This window comes from Lagopus muta, chromosome 5, assembly GCF_023343835.1.
Source record: "Lagopus muta isolate bLagMut1 chromosome 5, bLagMut1 primary, whole genome shotgun sequence".
Lineage (NCBI taxonomy): Eukaryota > Metazoa > Chordata > Aves > Galliformes > Phasianidae > Lagopus > Lagopus muta.
Window position 1 is genome coordinate 48,784,793 of NC_064437.1, and position 22,826 is coordinate 48,807,618.

Genomic DNA, 22,826 nt, shown 5'->3' on the forward strand with positions numbered 1-22,826 from the left:
GATTATTGCATGCCAAACTGGCACTCTGGGATGCCACTTCTCTAAGTTGTACAGAGTGATTACTGGAAATAGAAAGAAATTAAGTGCTGAGGAATACTGCAGAGAAACAGTGTCTTACATTTATAAAAGGGATAATAACTGTTTGTACAGTTACTTGGTAAGTTAAAAAATAAAAATTATAGCTAAATTACTGCTATGCTGAGACAAGGATGGATTGGAGAATTCATACTGCTGTCCTTCCAGTCTTGTATAGCTACAGGGCATCTCCTTTGAACTAATGATAAAGGTGGCTCTGTCATAATACTATTTTAGCTTTAGTTTGCAGGTTGCATGCTTTATCAACTGCAGATATCCTTACGTGGAGTATGGGATCTGTCAAAGCTGTGTAATTCTGCTGGGGTGGAAAGCCCTAGGAACAGCTATGGCAATGTATGATCAGTGTGTTTGCTGCTTCTAGGCATGTCTGTAAAGCTGTGGTATGATTGCAATGTGCACTCATAAGAATGAAATTCTCAAGTAGCTGATTCAGCTTTTGTGGCTACTGTTAGTGTGTAGAAACAAGGAAAGCACAGCTGACTTTTCTTTTCCTCACCTAGAGAACAATGTGGAACATCATTGGATCAGGACTTCCAGCTGCTCTGTTGCAGTGCCTGTACATTTTCTTTACTTTTCCTCTGAAACAAAACAGTGATGGAGAGACAAATGAAGATGAAACTCAGGAGATGCTTGTTGAGGTGAGATAGCCCTCTGGGAGCTTCTTCCCCCAAGTACTTGTATGTTTACCCAGACGTGGGATTGGAGCTCATAGTGATTCAAATGACTGAAGGAATAAGATAGGTCTGAAAATTATTAAATAATCTGAGATTATGCAGTAATCGCTTTTTGTGTTTAGTAAAAAAGAAAAAGTAATTACAACTGGGAAAGACTCTAGAATATCCTACTAGAAGTTATTTTATCTTCTGGTACCTGTATAAGAACTATGATGTTTTGTTTTTTAATATTCATATTTCCCCATCCATCCCTTGCTTAACTTCTCCAAAACTACTGACAGATGGAGCAACCAATGGTTTAAATTCTTGTTTCTGAGACCTGGTTTGCAATACTCAGTTCTTATTTTACGTTACCCATGTTCAGATGTTTGGGAGGACTTTGATACTATGGTGCTGTGGTGTCCTTGTAAGCTATGTGTGATGTTCCCCAGAATTTTCTGCTGTTTTTCAGTTTTCATGTGTATCACTGTAGGTTAGTGCTGGCCTTTATTTCCCAAGTATTTTTAAAGGTGTTTATTTCAGCTGTTTTTTTCTTTCCAGATAATGCTTAACATGTACAGAGAGGAGCGAGGTGTAGAGGAACTTCTAGCAGCTGATAAGCTTCAGTCATTAATTATAGCAGCTGCTTCCTTCTGGGACCAGTGTAGCCATCTATGGAAAGTACCCACAGGTCGTGTGCTGCGAACAATTTCAAAGGCTCAGACCAAAAACAGCATCCTGTACTTACAAGGTGTGGTTTCATAACTTAACTTCTCCTTTCCTTGAGGTTGCCCTGAGAAAGAATTCTCAAGAAACTAACCTCCAGGGTGGATTTTTTTTCTATGTAATCTGGTACTCAATCAACTCAAGCACAGGTTCCTGATTTTCTGGGCAAGAACACTTAGTGCCTATAGACACCTGGAAACTGAGGATTTTTCCTACATACTCAAGAAGAAAACTGCTGGCAAGGGTCCATGTCACTTGATCATGCTAATGTAGACTAGCACAAGATGTATTATGGTTTGTATTTATTTATTTTTAGGTAATGTGACTCAATGTATGAGGCTTGTCAACATTCTAAATCAAGAGATTGAGGAATAATAGTTTTAAGTACTGAATGGTTTAGTAATTTAGAAGCTATTCTGGAAGGACTGTCCATCAAACAGACAAGAAAGACTAGTCTTCGCTGTTCAGATCAAAATGCATATGCCTCAATACATACGCCTCATTGAGCAGAAAATTCATCTGTGAATTCTGCACAGGATGTGACTGACTTAGCACATGACAAATGTCTGATTCCCACTTCTACTAAGGCAGCTGAATTCACAGACTATGAACTTGGATGGATGGGCTAGGTGTCTATGTTCTTGAGAGTGAGCTTCTCTGGGTTAAGCAAAGAAATGTGTGCATGCTTTAAAAACAGACGTATGTGTGCATTTAGCCTGCAGGTAAGTTTGGTGTTCTGTTTTTTCTTTTTGGAAAGATCTAAATGTTTTATATTGTTGAGAAGCAAACTTGTTTGTTCCATTTTTATCAGTAGCCTTGGACTTATTTGACTATCAGTTCTTAAATAGCTGCTTTTTTTCTGCCCCACAGCTGTGGACTGCATTAAAATAGCTGTTCAGAATCTCTTTAAACTGGCTGATATGCTACCTGCTTGTGATGTATGTGAAGCTGTTAGTATTGTCCTGTGCTTTGTGAAAGACTCCTATCCTATATCATCAGCTTTGTTAACAGAGTTTGAAAGCAATGATGGCTACCAACTCCTGCTAAAAGTTTTACTGAGGTAAGTATAGAGGTGCTCTGTGGTTTTCTAGAAGGTGGTAGAACTTCATTTTCAGAGTGCATGGTGGTCTGTTCTTAAATGTTAATTGCATGTGTAATTCTGTGTGGATGCAAAAACAGTAACAAAGGCTCTGATGCTGAATTTTTCATTGCTATTTGAGGAGGGGGAAGCAGTTTATAATTTCCAATACAGTTAATTTTCCTTATGGTTTCAAGAGTAGTTAGTCCATAAGTGGGGTAGGGACTTACTGAACACATGGCAAAGGTTCTTCATCAATTATTAGTATTGGAAGAGATCTAGGACACTTGTTTCAGTTAGGATGGACTCTTAGTTCAGGAATACAATCAGCAAGGGAAAGAAAGCAGATCATTCTTTTGTGCAGAAAAACAGAATCCACCCGAATTTATATCTTCGTTCTTCAGAGCTGAGATGAATTTGAACTGGAACAAATTCCCACTGCTTCTCTTACTCATCAGTAGTACAAAGTAGAAGCTTTTGCTCTTCTTATATGCATTGACTAATGAAGTTCAGAGTTTGTGTCAAAGTAGTACATTATACCACTTCCCCAGAAACACTTAAAAGCGTTGTTCTTGTTTATTACTAAAAGAAAAGACCACTTCCAGATCTTTGTTCCTGTTGATTGTTGTTTCCTTTCTAACTTTGCCTGTTCTTGTACTACTACTCAAACACTCAAAAGAACTTAGGTACCTGACTAGTGTCATACATAGGAGGTATTTTATAAGTTGGATCTAGGGATATGTGGTTTGGATGATGAATCCCAAGATGTCTAAAGGTGTTATTTCTGATGATTTTTTGCAGGGCAATAAATGACATCTTCAGTTGGATCAGGTTTTCTTTTTTTTTTTTTTTTTTTACAATAGCATTTATGGATTGTCTAACTTTCCCTTATAAATAGGTGCTGAGAGATGGGCGTAAAATCAATTAATGTACAGATGATATAGTTATGAGATGTACCAGAGAGCTTGGCTACACAGTTATTACACCAAAGCAGAAAAGACAGGATGCTTACCCGTATCCTGGGCTTGCTTATGAAACTACAGCAGAGCAGATCCCCAGAAGAGATCCTTCCCCACTGATAGTCAGCTCTTAAATGGGTCTAGGAGAGGTGGAGCCTGGCTCCACCCCTTCTGGCAGCACAGGTGAATTACCTTCACCTGTGCTCCTGTGGCTGAGTCATTGCTTGCCTTAGGTGATCAGAGGTTCAGCTGTGATTCAGCAGTTCCCATACAGATGGGTATTTCTGATGAAGCTCTAATGATGTAAGAGAAGGCATCTGATGTTTGTCAGTAAGGCCTATCTTTTTTTAACTGATGCGGGCTGCGAAGATAAAGAGTATACAGATGCTCAAGGCTGCAATTTCATGTCTACTTTCCTGAACTGTGCCAAGTTTCTTCTTGTCTGATCTTAGAATTTTTTATTCAACAAAGAAAATCCTGATTATCACACTATTCTCTACTGAAAGTGGACACTTTTTTCCTTTGCCAATGTTTTTTTCTTACCTAGCTTGAAATATTTTCTTGAGAGATTTTCCTAACTTCCAGTGTCTATTGCTCTGCCACGAAATCATACCCAGATGCTGCAGTTTTCCTTGAGAATTATCCTATATATGCAGTACTGAGTAGGATGACATGAAAAACAGTTGTATCAGACTTTAGACAGGCATTCTCTTCAGTCTAAACTATGGCACATCTAGGATCACAGCTGTCTATTTCACTACTTAGAGGAGAGACATGCTGTGTTTTATATTTGATTCACAAAGCTCAAGCAATAGTGCTTTTCTCTTACTAAAGAGTGAGCTCTTTCTATTAGTTATCACAGGAGATTCCTCCCCTTGCCAGTCATGTGTCTGCCTTTACTTTTTAAATGTAACCTTGGCTTGGACTGTGAAAAAGCCCTGGGAAGTGTCTGTTGTAACTTTTGATTTCTCATAAAAATTGTTTTTTATTCACCAAAACAGGCATTATTTTGGTGAGAATTAACTTTTTTTAAAGTACGTTGAAGTATACTCATTTCTAAAGTGTATCATCTTTATCTGCAGAGAACTGTTACATTGCCACTTTTCATTTTCCTTTCCTTTTAAGTTTTGTTCTGATTCAGAATGTTCCACCAAGATGTGAAATTGCTGTTTCAAGGATGGCTAACGAAAGCAAAAAGATGACAAAATAAATGAGGAGAGAGAGAAATGGTAGCTCTTGTGTGTTCAGTGCCTAGTGATTTATCCAAAAAACTTTGTACTGCTAAGGCTGTCCTTACATGTGACTGTCCCAACCTTTGTTTCCAGATGTGAGGGGTTGCAGCAAAATGAAGGAGATCCCTATCTGAATGAGATTCTGGACATGCTGACTTGCCTTACAACCTGTGGGAAGACTGAACTGAAAGTTTCTGGCAATATTATACATCCGCAATTACCTCAGTTTGATTATGAATGGACACGGTCTTCTGGTACAGTATATATGTGTGGCAATGTGGGTTGGTTGTAAAATGAAACTTTGTAGTATGTCTTTAGATGGAGGAAGGAGTATGAGATAACATTAAGCACATGGGCTTCTGTAACATCCACTGATCTGAATGTTACTTAACCAAAATGAACTGATCGTCAGCTGTAAAGTCTGATTTCATGCTGAGGATGTGTATGTGAATCTTGTTTCTGGTCTTGGACGTGATTAAGCACTGTAATTGCAGTGCTTAAATAGTGTTGATGTTTAAAAACAGAACGCACACAAAAAAAAAGGGTATCTCACCTGTTTGTCTTGCAGGAATGACAGTCAAAAACCTCCAGGCTTTTCAGGTTTTGCAGTCAATTTTTCAGAAAAGTAATGATCAGCACTTGTGTGGAACAGTCTTGGGAGCAATTGGTACCATATGGGCCTGGGACACTGTAAACTTCTTTCTTCTGGAATGGACACTGCAGCCTATCAACCAGTTTATTGACATAATCCATTTCAAACCACATCCAGTCCAGGTCCAGTTCTTCAGACTGGTAGAGTCAATAGTTTTAGACCTGTCCTACATTCCCCATGAAATTCTGAAGAAGGTTCAGTGTTTGATAAAAGAAAATGTAGTGCCTTTCTGCACTTTGACAGCTCTCCGGTGCCTTCTCAGCATTACCAAAAAGGATCTGCTATTCAGCGACATCTTCCGGGACTCTGGGCTATTAGGCCTACTGCTGGCACTCCTAAGGAAGCAAGCCAAAATCCTAAGGAAGTCAGGTATAACTTAACTCATTCATGATGACTGCAGAGGCAGGTATACCAATAAGAATGAATGCATCTTAATGCAATTAATTTATATATTTTATATACCAAGTAGCTAGATTTGTCTGGAAGCCAACTGGCCCAAGTTTGAAATTGGGATGTTTATGTCATGCTAAGCCCTACTAAGGTGCCCCTGAAATCCTAACTGTATATCATTCTGTGCACTTTTCTAAGGAGTTCATGCACTGCTCTTTACTAGTGTACAATAAATTACTCTGGAGGGTACTGTTCATCCTGTTCTTCTATAACTGATCTTCAAGTTTTTCAAAGTAATTAGTTTCTCTGAAAACAACACTTAGTTGGGAGGACTGATTATGGAAGGTAGCTTCTTGAATTTTGGCTGTACATTAATCACAATTACTGCCACTCATTGTCATCTGATATAGTTATGTCCTATATAGTTATTTCATAGAAAGGTAATAGTCCAGGAGTGGTAACTGAGTTTAACTGATTTATTGTATATGCTTACATATCTGAAAGGTTTTTATTTAACTGCTAATTTATATAAAGTGTGGTAAAATTGTGCTGTATGAATTGGGAAATAGATTTAAACTTCAGTATGATTGTTATTTAGTTAAGAAAAAACCCAAACTACTAGATTTAACTTCTAATGGAGCAAGCAAAACTGAATCATTTTTATGCATTTATGTTAAGCAATATATTGAATATGAATTGCAACAGAAATTCTACAGTGTGGGTTCTGTTAAATGCAAGGAAGCAGATTAGTGTTCTTGATACCAGAGAACTAATGTTTTGAGAGTTCTTAAAGAATGTCAAGACAAGTTGCTGAGAACCGTGGTATTTATCTTACACTTATCAGTTGATACATTTTACTGCCTCAGATTGCTTGGTGATGTAAACAGTACAGAATGAGTGACTGAGCAGTTAGGTAATTTATGACACTGGATATGTGAATAAAGAGGGGCAGATGAGAACACTGTGAAGATGTCACTGCTTCCCTCTCTTGGTTTCCAGAAATTTAATCTGCAAACTTCCAAGTCTTTAGATTTAACAAAAACTTAACCTACACTGTATGATCCTGGAACTGTTTGCCTTTGAACATGCATGAACATGGATGGGGTTCTTGTTTTCCACTTTCAGTTTATGTACTTAAGTACTCCCTGTTGCTACAATATTTTACCAATTTACAGCTCAGAAGCCAAAGCGTTCTTTTGATCATGTGATACCTGCTAGGTATCACCAAAAAAGACAACTGCATCAGCTTTATACATGGGAATTAAAGGCATAGCTATTATCAGTATTTTCTGTAGTTTTGCAAGAGATGTGAGATGCAAAGCATAGAGTCAGACCTGTGTTTCCCAATCTCAGATTACATCCTAATCATTACACACTGCCATGTCCGTTTTGTTGCTTGCCTTTGAATTCAAGTAACCTGTAAATAATAGTTAGTATAGAGCTAGAATTTGCTGGAGGATTGGTTTTGTTGTTTTGGTTTAAGATACTCCAGCTACAGCTAACTAAATCTTAAATAATTTCTGTTGTTAACAATACACTGATAGCTGGAACCTCTCTGCCTGGTCTGGAAGAAGGCACTGATAAGGAATTAAATGCTATAATGCTGAAGATGGTGGCAGCCCTTACTGTGGGATGTGTGAGAAACTCTGGTAAGAAATGATGCATGACTGCATGACCTTAGTGATACTTCATGATAAGTGGTCACGATGCCTCTTAGGAAGCACAAACAAAATTTCTGGCTTTTGTGCTTCAGTGAGAGGTGTTGCTCTAGGAAGAAATGTGGTAAAGATACCACATTCTCCACAGTTAGCACTACTGGATAGCTGCTTTGCTTCCTTCTGTGTAGATACCTCTAAGGTGTTTAATTGTGGTGCATGTGTGTTGTGTAATGATTGTTTGTTCAGATTTTTTTCTGTGTTGTCTAGTATTTGAAATCCTGATGTGATCAGGCATGGATTGGATCACACTCATATGCACAATCATAGAAGTGTTTGAGTTGGGAAGAACCCTTAGAGATAATCTTGTCTGCTGCACCTGCAATGAACAGGGACATCTACACATCTACAGCTTGAACAGGTTGCTTGGAGCCCCATCCAGCCTGATCTTGGATGTCCTGTCCTTGGAGACATTTACCACTTCTCTGGACAACCTGTGCCAGTGCCTTACTACCTTTCTCATAGGAAAAAAAAAAAAAAAAACCTTTAAATCCAATCTAAATATCTCCTCTTTTAGTCAGAAACCACATTTCCCCTTGTCCTATCATGACAGACCTTGCCAGAGTCTGTCCCCTTCATTTTTTGGCTTCCCTTTAGATACAACACAGTCTTGGCACACTTGGGAGAGGTTTGTTAGGGAGTCTTTGGGAAAGAGTAAGACAGTGAAAAGGATCTTCTGAATGCCGGAATCCACTCAGTACATTCAACTTGCATGGTGAGAGTGTATTTTAACAAACAAGTCTCCTTTATAAACTGTGGAGAAATGTTTGATCTGAAAACTAATTAGGCATTATTTCATGCATTATTGTACTGGGGAAACTACTACTCTAATGAGTAGAGACCATTGTCATCCTGTCATTCCTACTTGTGCTTTTTGGTTTGTGTCCTTCAGTTTAACTTGATTTTCTTTCTTGACTCTTCTGTATTTGTTGAAATGCGACACCATATACTGAAAATATGCATTTGAGAACTACAAGTAAAGGACAATTCAAATAACAAATGATACCTTACTTGTCCCCAGTTGTTTTAAAGGACTATGGAATGGTGCCATATATCAAGATATTTTTGGATGAGGAGTGCTACAGGGGTGCTACTCTTAGCATCTTGGAGCAGCTATCAGTTATCAACTATGAGGAATATATGAGCATTGTTATTGGAGCACTCTGTTCTTCTACTCAAGGGGAGCTACATCTGAAACTAGATCTGCTGAAGGTAGTTCATATGGTTTCCAAGTTACTTATTGTTTTCTTGGTAACTGCTTTGCTTGTGGCAAATTGCTTTTAATCTTACCCCAGCGCTGTCTTTTTCCAAGATGGTAAGAGCAAAAGAGGAAAAAGCTATGAACTAGTTTTTGATTCTGCTAGATCTGTTCCTCTGTTTTTTATCAGGGTGCGTGTGTATGGTCAGCACTCTCAATCAGTATCAGACTGAAGTATTTTGAAGACTTAATTAGTAATGCAGGGCAGAGAAGAGGTGGCAAATATTAGGGCTGATGTGGGTGCAGTTATGTAATGTGAGAGAAAAGACATTCAATGTGAATGAAATGGAAATGTGGAGAGAGGATGTGAGAGGAGGTAGAAGAATAAGATGGAGGGACAGGGTAGACAGGCATGAGGTTAACAGCTTGATTCTCATACACTTCCAAGGTTGCAGATTTGCTGTCCTTATTTTGGTAATCTCTTAGGTACACCAGTGCCAGGGGGAAAAACAGAGGTAAGTTAGTGAAAAAGAGAAGGTGTGGAGAGTAAAATTAAAACTATTCATGACCTTTTTTGTGTGTATGGTCTTTAATTCATTAGCAACTGAAGCAGGGGAAAGAATCCACATGCTTTAATTTGGTTTAGTTCATGGGCAGCAAGCTGAAAAGGAGTGGTGTGTTAGCATGAAACTAGATCAGTGTTTACCTTCTTTATTAGGTGTAAATGGAATTCACCTTTCAGTGCAATATAGCAGCTGCTTTTGTGATAAAAATACCACGTTACCCTAAACATTGTTTCATCTTTGTTTTTATAGCTTTGATATGAAAAAGTAAACTTAATATTTATGCAGAAGTTGAGTACAGTGTCCAAACTAATATGAAAATAAATGCAGCTTCAGTGTCTAATTCTAACAAATGATAACTGTATTAAAACATAATGTAAGCAAATGAATTTATTATCTGCATCTATTGGGACTGTGATTGCATTATACACAAATTCAGATTGATTTGCTAATATATATTTAGCTGTTAAAGCCTGAGCCCAGATGTAATTAGTAGTGCCGTATTCCAGTGTGGCACGTAGACAATTATGAGGAATAACAAATAATGGAATGTGAAATAAATTCTGTTAACGTTAACTGAGTTAGGGGGTTTCCAGCATACATCAGTTTTATAGATTCAAGACAGAGGAATACTAACTCATAGCCGATTAAATTCTAACTGAGTTAGAGCTGGGGGAAATGTGGTTACTGTTGACCTTCTCTGAAATGTGTTAAAGCCATCCTGATAACTTCAGCTCTGAGTTATTAAATTTACTCCCTGTTCAGAATTCTCTGCCTACTTTGATACATTATCCTACAAAACTGAATGGCACTAATGGTGTTTTCCTTCCCCCTCTAGTTCTAGAAACCTTTTCTTTCAGTCACAGGTCCCGTTACAGGGAGATATATTTGTTAGAGTTGCTCCTCTTCAGCAGATTGTGAAGTGAATCTCTTTCACTAAATATCTATAGGGAAACTTTATGTTTAAAATGATCTTGTCCTATGTGAAAAGATATAGCCTGGCATTTGGAACATCTCTGGTGCCTTAAAGAGCATCATTTTTGCAAAACAAATAGTGGAACATCTGAAAAACCTGGGATAAATTACATTGAATTACAGTAGACTGTTTTCCAGCAACCTTTTCTTTTTTCTTCTGCTGCTTTAGCTCTTAATGACTTTAATATATTTGTTTTGGAATGGCAAACCTGAGGTATCAAAAATTTGCAAGTGGAATACATTGGGTTTTTATGCTTGTTTAATATTGTGAAGTACACTTAACATATAACCTGATTTAAGCTCTGTGAAAATAGAGAAAACCTTTGGATTTAATTGTCTTTGGATTTGACTTTCAGGGCTTTTTTCTTCCAGTTTTTTTTTTTTTTTTTTTTCAGTCTCAAGATTTCTGGAGAGAGTTTGAAAAGATTGGTCAGAGAATAGGCAAAGGTCTGAAACAATACCTCCAGCCAAATTAGATAGGATATACAGTGCATATAGCTAGGATATACAACTTGATTTCTTCTCTTTATTTCTTTGAGCATTATTCCCTACTTCACTGGTTCACTATGCGGATTTTCTCTTGAGATTTTGTTCTGATCTTGGATACTTGACTTTATAGGTACACTGGGAAAGGTAAATGGAGAAATGCTACACAGTGGTGTAACCAATGATTTCTGTTGTTGATAGTGAAGTTTCATTGAAATTATTTCACAAAAAACTTGTTATTTAAAAATATTCTACATATTTGCCCTTTTAAGTTGTTCTTTTTTGTTTCTTTTCTCCCCAATGTTTATAGTCACTCTTAAGAATACTGAACAGTCCCAAAAGTCATTCAGCGTTCAGAACTTGCAGTGGATTCAATGGACTCCTGTCTCTTCTCTCAGACATGGAAGGTGCTTTGCAGGATCCTCCATGTGGGCTGTGGGCAGCAGTTGAACAGAATTGCATACTGGAGCTTGTTTTCTGTACACTTCAGGGGATAACAGCAGCTCTGCACTTGGACCCTGTAAACAGCAACTTCTTTCAGAGGAACGGCCTCTTTGAAAAGATGGCAGAGGATCTTGAGTCACTTGGCTGCTTCTGGACACACAGAGAATGGCACATCCCTCTGAGCCTTGAGAAGACAAGGACCTTTGCAGAGTTCTTGGATGCAGCTTTCTGTTCTTCAGAACCTTTCCCAGCATGGCTGAAGAACTGCATATGGATTCTGAGTTTTCTTGATCATATGGTCAAAGGAACCCTCCATCTGGAGAATTACTTCAAGGAAATAAAGTTAGGGATGGGAGAGGCATCAAGAGATGATCAGGAAGGAACTCAAGCTCAAGGGGAACATCCTACTTTTTCCGAAAGACCAGTCAGTGAATTATGTGCCTCTGCTTATAGGTTATGGGGAAACTTTGAAGAGAAGTAAGTTCTGATTTACTACAGGCAATATAATAAGACTAGAATCTGCAATTTATATGGTAGTTAAAAGGCAAGGTGTGGCAAGATTTCCCTAGAACAAAAAATTTGGTCATACAGACCCAAAGGTCTGATGTCCCAGGACATCAGAAATCATATTTTTGAAAGGTTAAATAATGGTAAGCATTAATGTTTAGTGGAGCAGTGGGATGCAAAAGGCTGAGAGTTACGCAGTTAGTGCTGAAGGATTTGGCATATGTGATGTGAGCAGGACTGGATTCTGAGGAAAGGGTTGTTGAGACTTGAAGCTAGCGTTTAATCTGTTTGAACATTCTCCAATTGATTTTTGGCTTTTTTTAATGATATGGAGAGATGTTTCCAGTCGTCTGATAAAAACAGAAGCTTTTAAATTGTTTTAAATGCTCCCCTATTCATGTGTGCCCCCATGTGCATGTGCCAATTCACCTACCTGTACAGGACAGACAAATGAAAAAAGAATGGTCTTGAGCATTACTGATTTAATGGAGTATGGCAGTAAGGAAAGGCTATATCAGAAATCAGTGCAGCTTTCAGCTATGAATCATTTCTGAATTGTTTGTTGTTTTTTTTTTTTTTTGAGACCTTAATCCCCTTCCTATGTCTGCAGTCCTTTTCTTAAAAATGTTTCTGATTGGAACTCCAGGTTAAAAGAAGTTAAGTTCAGTGTTTGCAATGGGTGATTCCTTCAACCTTTGTTTTAAACTATTCCTTGCTCATCACTATATACAAACAAGGTCAAATGTATTCTCAATTCTCATGACGTACAGAATGTATACTTCTCCAGTAGTAACTTTTTTGAAAATAAAACCAAGAGATCACATTCTCAGAGCTCCTGCAAAGCTGTAGTTCCCCTAAAGCAGCTTCCTCCCAGCTGTACTCTGCACTCACTTCCTCCTGAAACCTTCAGCAGGGAACTATGTAAATTGAAAGGAGGAACTTGAGTGCAGTCAGTGGTGGTGGTCTGCAAAGCCCTGTCCTGTGACATGGGTTTAACATGCCTTGAAGAGGGGGATAAGGATGTGACGTGGTAGTTCTAAGAGCCTGCGTCTCGTACACGGGAAAACTAGCATTTAGACCGGATAATATTCATAACCCCTTACACTGTGCAACGAACTGCTGGGTAATGGGAAATCACCCTTAAATTTCCATCTGAAAAATGGCTCTCTGTGTTCCTGCTCGTGTTAATGTTTGAACCATCTTCTGTTTTTCCTTTTGATCCTGGTGATTTGAGACTGCTTGCTGGAAGCTATGTTAGTAAGGCTGACCATACTTTAGGAGGGAAGGTGCTTCTCATGCCCACCCCAGCAGAATGGCTGCTGCAGCTGCTGTTGGGTGGATTAACTGTGTTAATGGCACTTTGTAGCTTTTCATTTTAGCCCCATGCCATCTTGTCTTTTAAGTAATGACTAGTGCAGAGTGTATTTGGGATCCATGCAGCAGTAGTGATCTATTATGTAGTAGTAGAATCTGTCTATTAGCTGAAACTACCTGACCCTGAGGCACCACAAACTCACAAGCACAGACTGCGTTGGCTGCATCTCTTTAATATGGGAGTACACCAGTAGTGTAGGGGTAAAGGGAGTAGTTGGTTGGATTAGTCGGCTGATTGGATAACCCTGAGACTGGGATATTTGTAGGAGTGAGGAGTTGGTAAATGGAGACAGCTTTTCTACTGATACAAGCCAGCAAATGAAGGCATCCCAGAAAACTGCAGAGAAGGACAGAGATAAGACTGTGTTTAAATGATCTAATACTCTTGAGGGAGTGAGTGCTGACAGAATGAGTTTGGTACTGGTCTGGCTCTGGATTTTCCTCTTTTGTTCTGTGTTCAAAATAGTGCTAAGCCTACCAGACAATGTTCAAAAGTAAGAAAACCATGACAAAGACTTAACTATTTAGTGATTTTATTGATTTTTTTCAAAGGGTGATCTTACTTGTTGTCTGATGTTTATGATTTGATAGGTCACATTTTACATTTGCTATGTGGCATACCAGAAAAAAAATTCATGTTTAAAAGGAATGATGGGATTCAGAGGCATTTCTTCAATGATCAAGTCTTCAGAAGAGTTGATTTTTGTTAGAACTGTACACGCTGCCTGGCAATTTACTTTAGTGTTAGAGCTGGATAAATTGCAGGCTTTGGGGGGTTTGATTGCAGCAGGCTTAAGCTGAAAATGACTTTGCTAGAGGGGGCAGAAAATACAGCAAATGAGCTATTACTTTTGAAGTACTATTTCTTGAGGGTGCAGTAGGAGTTGTTTGACACTGTGTGGCAGTGTGTTACATGTTACTTGCTGTTCTAAGACATTTAGAATAACAGGTGTTGATAATGACATTTGATCCTCCTTTATATCTTCTGTCCAAAACTTTAACACCTGTTCTTCTTTTACTTAAACTCTTTATGCTGCTTCTGAAGGACATTGTGACACTTTTTTTCTGCCTAATTTTGTCTGTTAGTTGTTTTCGTTGTTGTCTGTTAGTTGTTTTTGTTGCTTTCCTCTCAATCTATTTGGAGCAGGTGTTTCTGAGAGAGTGCATCACAACTCCAATTCAGAGGTGCACCCAGAAATAATTCTCTCATCCTGCTGAACCTGTGATGCCTGGAGTAGTTACTGCTAAGAATGCTGAGCCTTGTTACTGCCAGGCAATTTTAAGCTGTACTCTGCTGGAACATTGGACAAACTCTCTTTGATGCTGTTAATGGTAATGTTAAGTCTTACACGATTTTTCCTGCAGGTGGGAAATGAGGGACTGTGTCATTGTAAATCCAGGTGCTGTCTGTGTTATGGTGAGGCTGCTGCCTAAGCTGTACAGAGAGGGACACTCTCAGGTGAGTATGAGCCGTATAGGCTGTCTGCTACTCCTCTCTTGCTGCATTTTTGAGATTTAATTAATATTTCCACATTAGAAGAGAGTAGAATTTACTGTGAAGTTCTGTCAGTAGTAGTATAGAATTCCACTGTTAGGCCAGATAAGAACAATTAAAATTTCATGGATATTGGTTTGACGAAGAACTCACACCTATCTGATGCAGTGTGTTGATCTGGGTTCCAGGATAGTGCAAAGGCAAGAGTAAGACGTTAGTCCTCTTTTTACTTTAAAATGTGGAGTTGTACCGAAGGAACAAGGTGGGGAGAGAATAATTCCACTTTCCAAAGTGAGGTCATTTATTTCCTCAAGGTGTGAGTGAGGAAAAAATGTAGGAAATAAGAAAAACCACTCCATTTCTATGCTCAAGTAGAGAAATGGGAATGGGGCTGGTGAATGTTACTTTTAGTTTTGTTTCTGGTATAATGGTGAAGCTGTTTTAAACAGCTTATCTCTGTCCTCTAGGTTCCATTACAAAATAAACATAGTGGTTCTGATGGTTGGTTCAGCTGGCCACTAACTGACAAAAATTACTACTCTTCCTTTCAAATAAATTATAATTAGTTAAATATTTAAGGCTCTGTTTAGCTGTCTAAATTGCATGTGTGAACATTTCTGCCACTGCCCTCACTTAATGGAGTGTCTGTGTTCAGGAACCATGTTGCGATTCCTCACAATGATAAAAGAACACAGACACTTGTGGGTGCACTATACACATTCAATGTACCCAGGCACAGAAACTACTTAAATACAGACAGCCATCCTTGTCTCCATTTCAAGCACTCTCATTGTGCACATTTCACCTTTCTTTTCATTCTGAGAAAATCTGCTGAAGCAGTGTGCAAGCATGACATTTTTAGTGTGGAGATGAAGGGGTTCTGGAGCACCTTCGTAAAAAGCACTCTTATTTATTATGATTGTAGCTAAAACTGCCTGACCCTGAGACACCACAAACTCCCAAGCACAAACTGCATTGGCTACATCTGTTTGAGAGATTGATATTTGAGTACCCTAGCAATGCAAACACTAGTAATTATTCAATATCTTCATCACTTATATTCCTTTTAATCCCAGGGACTTTGTTTTACCGTATTTTTTGTATACTACATTTCCCATCTGCAAAACAGTAGTCAAAATTTCTTTCAGAACAATCAACAATTTTACCTGTGCCTTGGTGTCTTTCCTATGTGGCTTTTGTTTGTAATCCTGAGTAAGCTGGGCTTTGATATCTTCTATAAAATCAGATGAATGGTAGCAAAGAATAAACTGAACTAGCCCACTGACAATTGTTGAAAAGTTGCTAATATATCCAGCAACCAGAACAATCTGACCCTTTTGATCTATCAGTCCATAAACTTACAGCGTAACTTAGACTCCCTTTGCTTTGTCAGGCTTCCCATACACACAGGGAATCAGAACAAGTAACTTGCCTACATTACAATCTGTCTTTTCTTAAATATCTGAATAGTTAATGTATATGCAAAGAAACTGAAATAAAACCAGACTGTTCATCCAGAGCTATGCTAGGTCGGCTTGCAACTAACTGCTGGTTCTGTGGCTGAGCTTGTGAGACCCTCAGTAGATGGCAGTGTTCTTAAAAATATGGAAGTTTAGAGCACAAATTCAGGCAATTTCAATCTTGTGTTTAAATATGTTCATTTTTTCTTATTGTTCTTTTTTTCTTAGCTAATAAGAAATTCTTACTGATAGTTCTTGTTTAGTATTGCTGTTGTGAATAGAATTGCCTCAGGTACAATGGGATTACTGTTATGCTTAGTGGACTTGATAGAATTTAACACATCTTGAAATTTTATTCATCAAATGAACCACAAAAAAGGATGGAGGAAGTTTTACCGACACTTCTTGGTGACTAATTCTGTTCAAGGATGTTGAGTGAATGAATGGAACCTTGTGTCTTATTTGGGCAACTGGATGATGCTACCAGGTAGTGACACAAAATACTAAACTTAAATACCTTTACTTTTAATGTATGCCACTACACAAACACTTAAGAAATGAAGTCCTTCTTGGAAAATGCAAGTCAGGCAAGATCTGATCCAACAAGAGGAATTAAGTGACTTAATGAAGGAGGAGAAACTGGGTAGAAAATGAAGGCATTTCCCCTGGAATTTTCCTCAGTAACAAATATGGTGCTATTTCTTTTTTTTCTTCTAGTTTGAAAGTTATGAGAGATTAATTAATTTCTTTGTGGATAGAGCTTTCTTAATGAAAATCTTCTTTTAAAAAAACCCAAGGAGGCTTCTTGCACTGAGTTTAATGCTGAGTCAAATAGTCAAATAACATGTATTTTTAAGGAGCAGTGGTGAAGAACAGATAGGGTAGCTCATGTCTCAAAGCTTGTTTTTAGTGCTATGATAGACCTTCTAAGGAGTTGCCCGGAAAAATAATCAGAATAGGGTCAGATCAAGTGTGAATCTTTTGTTTTCAGCAGCAATGAGAAAGCCCTGCTTTTGGAGAGATGTTAATGGGACTTTATAAAAGTATCAGCTTTGATTCTGATATAATATCTATTTCCTGCCGAAGTTGCTGCTGATGGCTGACCTTTGTCAGACCCAAGCAGTAATGGGCTAAAGCAACATTGAGTATGTTGGCGTAGAAGAAATAATTGAAAATGAAACAGACTGTGTTGCAGATAAACTTCAGACAGTTACTTCTGACTGTCTGAAAGAAAATTAGAAGTCAAGGACAGATATTGCTGCAATTTCTAGATATGATAAAATCATCAAGATGTTATATGGATATGAAACATTGCTTAGGAGCCTTTAAATTCCTAAGAGGACAGTCATTGATCTGGTAGATGTTCAGAGGTTTTGGTCTTATTTTTGCATGGGATTCATGTGCCAGTTCCCACTGAACTTCATGTAGTTCGATCACATAGATTCTTTTCTTATCATGCTGCTCATTCACTAATGATGGCACTACTGCATGCTTAATAACCAAGTACCAGAATTAACAAAGGAATTCTTAATATTACAAAAACGTTCTGTTGGCTGACTTCAAATGTACAAAACCAGGTGGTTTGTTTTCTTTTTTTTTTTTTTTTTTGTAGTAGGTGGCAGACCCGGTATTCAAAGAAGGAAAGCTCTGTGGCTTCTTTTATGAGTTCTACTAATATGGAAGATGAAATTGTGACAGAGAGAACTTCTGTGGTACAGCTTAGATGGACCTAGTTGTATCCATCCTGCTGGAAAAGTAGAATTAGTTCATGTATGCAGTAGTATGTAGTTCATAGTACTGTTTTTTCCTGTTTATTTGCGAGGAGGACATGAACACCAGTTATGCTGTAAGCTTGTAAGGTGAAGTTATACAGACTGTTAGCAAAGTAAACTTTGTTAAGACCAGTCAGTGAGAATAATCAGGAAATCTTTTCTAACAGGATGGGTTTGGCTTGTGGCTGGGAACTGCGCATCAGGAATTTTAGCTATGACTAATTTTTGAGTGATTTTTTAATTACACATATTTTAAAGAGTAAAACACAACTGATTTTTCAGAAGTAGAACCAAACTACATTCAATGGTTTTTAAACTGCTGGATGTTCACTTCTTCTTTTGAAAGCATGATATAAAAACTCTGAGTTTTTGAGAACATTACTTTTGATGCCTTGATTTCTTTGCCAGGTAATTGCAATCTGTGTTAGAAAATTAATTCTAATTTTCTGCGAAGGGCTGATACATTTCAATTGAAAAGCTGCTCTGAGTTTGAAAAGTATTTTCTTTTTCCAAATGCACACTCAATTACTGAATATTGTTCTTAAACATAAGAAAATTGAAAACCCTTATGAAATTAATCCTCATTACTGAAGATTCAAAGTTCTTAATCACTTTCTACATCACAATCATCATCAAATGGAGTAACAGTGATTTAAAAACAGCTACCAATTTTGAAACTATAGGTTCTTAGGAGCAAAAATCCAGGAACTACTTAAACAATCTGGGCAAATTGCTAGTTGACATTTTGACCTTTTAACTCTAATCTGAAGTAGCGCTGTGAGCCCAACTGCATTCTAATTGCACCTTCAATATCTTGATTCATGGTGCAGGTAATACGTGTTAGGAAAATCAATTCATGTGTACAGAAACAGCCTTATTTTCTGTCCATCATTAATATTTCCACTAAAATCTCATTTTACTGGCATTTACTTCCTTATAAATAGCACATTTTATTCAAAACAAGGCAATGCCAGTATTGACTAAGTTTATGAAAATGATCAATATTTTTCTATGTCAATATGGTTTTATTGGCTTTATTTTGGAGTAATCCAGTATTTTCACTTAGCCAAGATGCGTATCTTTATACTCTCGTGGCTTTCTGTACCCAGAGTTTTTCCTTCATCCAGTAAAAATGTGGTGTGAAATTATGTTCCAATTAAATGTTCCAAAAAGATTCTGAGGTTTCAATACTCACAGTAGGAATAAGTTCCTCTTTTTTTGAAGGACAATGACGTAAGTTTGTTCTATTGGGAGATTTCTGTATTTATTTGAAGCATGCTAGAACTTGTTTCACTAGGAATGAATGTTCTGAGATGGGAGAGAAGGTTTTTCTGAAAAAAATCTCAGGTATAAAAGCCAGTTATGTTTATGAAAATGTAAGTAGAAGTTTTATTACCAAGGTGTTGCAATTAAGGCTTTTGGTTGCTGGGTACTCTTAAAAAGAACTTTCCTGTAAACTTTTTTATCTGTCCTGTATTTGGTTTTTAGCTCTCCAAATCGGCCTGTATACAAAAGAGATGAATCACACTTTACACTTAAACTAGTTTGTTCAAAACCCAGTGAAGTTTCTTTTCATTTGAGTTATAAAATCAAATCCAAATATCATAATGTCTGTGCCTGCCACCACCAGTTGTCTTTGTTTGTTAAAGTTTATGCATCTTTCCTAGAATCACAGAATGGCCAGGGTTGGAAGGGACTTCAATGATCATGAATCTCCAACCCCCCTGCCACATGCAGGGCCACCAACCTCTCCATTTAATACTAGACCAGGCTGCCCAGAGCCCCATCCAATCTGGCCTTGAACATCTCCAGGGATGGGGCATCAACAGCCTCTCTGGGCAGCCTGTTCCAGCACCTCACCACACTCTCTGTAAAGAATTTCCCCTGATATCCAACCTAAATCTCCCCTCCCTCAACTTAAAACCATTTCCCATCATCCGGCAGTTGTCAACCCTTTCAAAGAGTTGATTCCCCTCCTGTTTGTAGGCTCCCTTTGGCTATTGAATGGCTGCAATGAGGTCACCCCACAGCCTTCTTTTCTCCAGGCTGAACAAGCCCAGCTCCCTCAGCCTGTCTTCATAGGGGAGGTTCTCCACTCCCCTGATAATCTTCATGGCCCTCCTCTGGACCTCTCCGACAGCTCCCTGTCTTTCTTGTACTGGGGGCTCCACGCTTGGATGCAGTACTCCAGATGGGGCCTTGCAAAAGCAGAGTAGAGGGGGACAATCACTTCCCTGTCCCTGCTGGCCACCCCTCCTTTGATGGAGCCCAGGATACCATTTGCCTTCTGAGCCACAAGGGCACACTGCTGGCTCATGTTAAGTTTTTTCATCCATCAAGACCCCTAGGTCCTCCTCTGAGGGCTGCTCTCAAGGACTGCTCCTTCCAGTCTCTATGGATGCCTGGGATTCCTCTGTCCCAAGTGCAAAACTCTGCACTTTGCTGTGTTGAACCTCATCAGGTTCACCTGGGCTCACCTTTCTAGTTTCTTAAGGTCCCTCTGAGTGGCATCCCTTCCTTCAACTGTGTCAACCATACCACTTAGCTTGGTGTTGTCAGCAAACTTGTTGAGGGTGCACTTGATTCTGTCATCGATGTCATTGACAAAGATGTTAAAGAGCACTGGTCCCAAGACAGACCCCTGGGGGATGCTGCTCATTACCGGCCTCCCCCTGGGCATAGAGCTATTGATGACTACCCTCTGTCTGCGGCCTTTCAACCAGTTTCTTATCTATTGAGTGGCCCACCCATCAAATCCACATCCCTCCAATTTATAGATAAGGATGTGGTGGGGGACCATGCTCAAAGGCCTTGCTCAAGTCCAGGTAAATGACATTGGTGGACAAGGGAAAGGTGACCAATGCCATCACTCCATCATCGAAGGCCACCAGAGTGGTCAGGCATGACCTTCCTCTGGTGAAGCTGTGCTGGCTGTCTCAGATCACATGCTCTATCCTCATGTGATCAAGTGTGTTGTCCAGGATGATCTGTTCCATGATCTTCCCAGGCACAGAGGTGAGACTCACCAGTCTGTAGTTCTTGGGGTCCAAGTGCTCCCTTTCTTGTAAATTGGAGTGATGTGACCCGTTATCCAGGATCTCACCTGGCAGCCATGACTTTTCAAATACGATGGAGTGCGGCTCAGCAACCACCTCAGCCAGTTCCTTCAGAACCCTGGGATGCATGCCATCTGGCCCCATAGACTTGTACACAATCAGTCTCATGAGAAGGTCTCACACCTGCTCTATTCTCACAGCGGGGGGGGGAGACGGGGGATTTACCACCCTGGTCCCCACCTAGAGGTTTAGGGATGCAGGGCTCAGGGATGTGCGAAGTGGAATCCTAGCCTCCAGTGAAGACTGAGGCAAAGAACTCATTCAGTACCTCAGCTTTCTCTTTGCCTGTTGAAGCAAGTTTTCTTTTTACATTTACTAAAGGAGATACACTTGCATTGGCCTGTCTCTTTGGCCAATGTACCTGTAGAAAGTCTTCCTATTGTTTTTTTTCACATCCCTTGCCAAGTTCAGTTCCACCTGCACCTTGGCTTTCCTGATCCCAAGAGTGTAGTGAAGAGTGTATCAAAGCCAAAGAAATCTTGAGGATGTAGAAGAATAAAAAGTCTTGTTTAAATATAGTGCACAATTACTTTTGAGAGAAATCTAGTTTGGTCAACAGGGTAGGCTTCATTCTTAAGTGGCAGAAAATTGTTCTAAAGATAATTTACAAGAATTCAGATGCTTCTTTAAGATCATTAAGAAGCAGTGAAGAAGTAAAACATCAGTTCAGCAAAACCACTAAGTGCTTAAGGGCTTTGCTTTATTCTGTTTTGTTTAAACAACAGTTCTTTCAGAACACAGATCGTGTCAGTGTGACTCCTCATGTTAAGTACATTCTGAGTAACTGTATTGGTGTTGAAACTTATGTCTAATAACCTTCCATAAGTGTTTCCTCCTTTTGCGTGAGAGGTGATCTGTCATTCTTTTGTTACTACAGTGGTGTGACAGGAACTTAACTGTAGATAGCTGAGCAGTTACTCAGATGTGGATATATCCAGACTGCTCAGGCAGTTTTATAGAACAGCCATATGGTTGCACATGAGACTCTGGCTTTAAGGGTTTTTTGGAGGGGCCAGATTTCTACGCCTAGAGACTCAGCAATTGCAAAATGAAGTTCACTTGTCATGTACAGTTTTAGTTTCTGGTCACTGACCTCAAATCTGTCTTCCAGATTTCTCAGGAAATCCAACGTGCTTTGGCTGATCATATACAGTCCCTGGTGAAGTCAGAGAAGAGCCGTCAAGTGATGTGTGGATCTGGCTTGCTGAGCACTATCATAACTTCCTGCCAGGATGCCTTTCACAATGAGAGTCATCCACTCCATCTGCCCCTCACAAGAGTTTTTGAGAAGCTTGCCTCGCAGTCTATTGAGCCAGATGTATTAAGGTATCACATTGTTTTTAATTGAATGAATTTGCTGTAGTGGTGCATATTTTTGTAAAGTCTGTGATAGCTGGAAACTCCATATTACACCTAATTCAGCAAGACAGGATATATGACTAAACGAATTACTGAAGCTGGTATAAGTCTTCAGTCTCATGCACCATCTCTGCAAGGGTTATAAAGCCATTCATGAATAATAACTAAATAATTGTAAAACAGCTAGAATTATTTAGGATTATTCTGCCCTGGTATGAAGAAGCTATTTCCTGAAGAGTTGAAGTGATTCACTTGGTACGGGTCAATGTTAATGATAGATACAGAAATATAAAGTGAAATTTTATTTCTATGTCGAGGATGTGCTTTTTCCTTAAATTCTTCCAGAGAAGAATTCTTGCCATGAAATACCTGATAGAGATCAGAGGGCAGGTGTGTAGTGCATTTGTCTTAATAAAAAATGGAACCAAAATTTAGTTTTTAAGGATAAATTTTGAGGGGGAGGAGGGTGGGGGGGCATTGGGGGGGGAGGGGGAAGGCAAATTAGTAGCAATAAAAAAGCATTACTAAAAAAAATTGAAACCTTGAATTTTTTTTTTTCCAATAGGAAAACTTTGG

At 38.8% G+C, this 22,826-nt stretch overlaps 1 protein-coding gene across 12 annotated transcripts in view; it reads left to right on the forward strand.

The window, feature by feature from the left end:
- WDFY4 (WDFY family member 4) overlaps positions 1 to 22,826 on the forward strand; it is a 135,968-nt gene that overhangs the window by 23,056 nt on the left and 90,086 nt on the right. For 11 of the 12 annotated variants that reach the window (XM_048946097.1, XM_048946095.1, XM_048946096.1 and 8 more), the window contains 10 exons: positions 597 to 734; positions 1,311 to 1,500; positions 2,346 to 2,535; positions 4,838 to 4,998; positions 5,313 to 5,765; positions 7,331 to 7,435; positions 8,523 to 8,713; positions 11,034 to 11,644; positions 14,414 to 14,507; positions 22,003 to 22,217. In XM_048946097.1, coding sequence (XP_048802054.1) covers positions 597 to 734; positions 1,311 to 1,500; positions 2,346 to 2,535; positions 4,838 to 4,998; positions 5,313 to 5,765; positions 7,331 to 7,435; positions 8,523 to 8,713; positions 11,034 to 11,644; positions 14,414 to 14,507; positions 22,003 to 22,217 — 2,348 coding nt within the window. Of the gene's footprint in view, positions 1 to 596; positions 735 to 1,310; positions 1,501 to 2,345; positions 2,536 to 4,837; positions 4,999 to 5,312; positions 5,766 to 7,330; positions 7,436 to 8,522; positions 8,714 to 11,033; positions 11,645 to 14,413; positions 14,508 to 17,618; positions 19,335 to 22,002; positions 22,218 to 22,826 lie in introns of those variants that run through there. The other variant, XM_048946098.1, reaches the window with a different exon arrangement.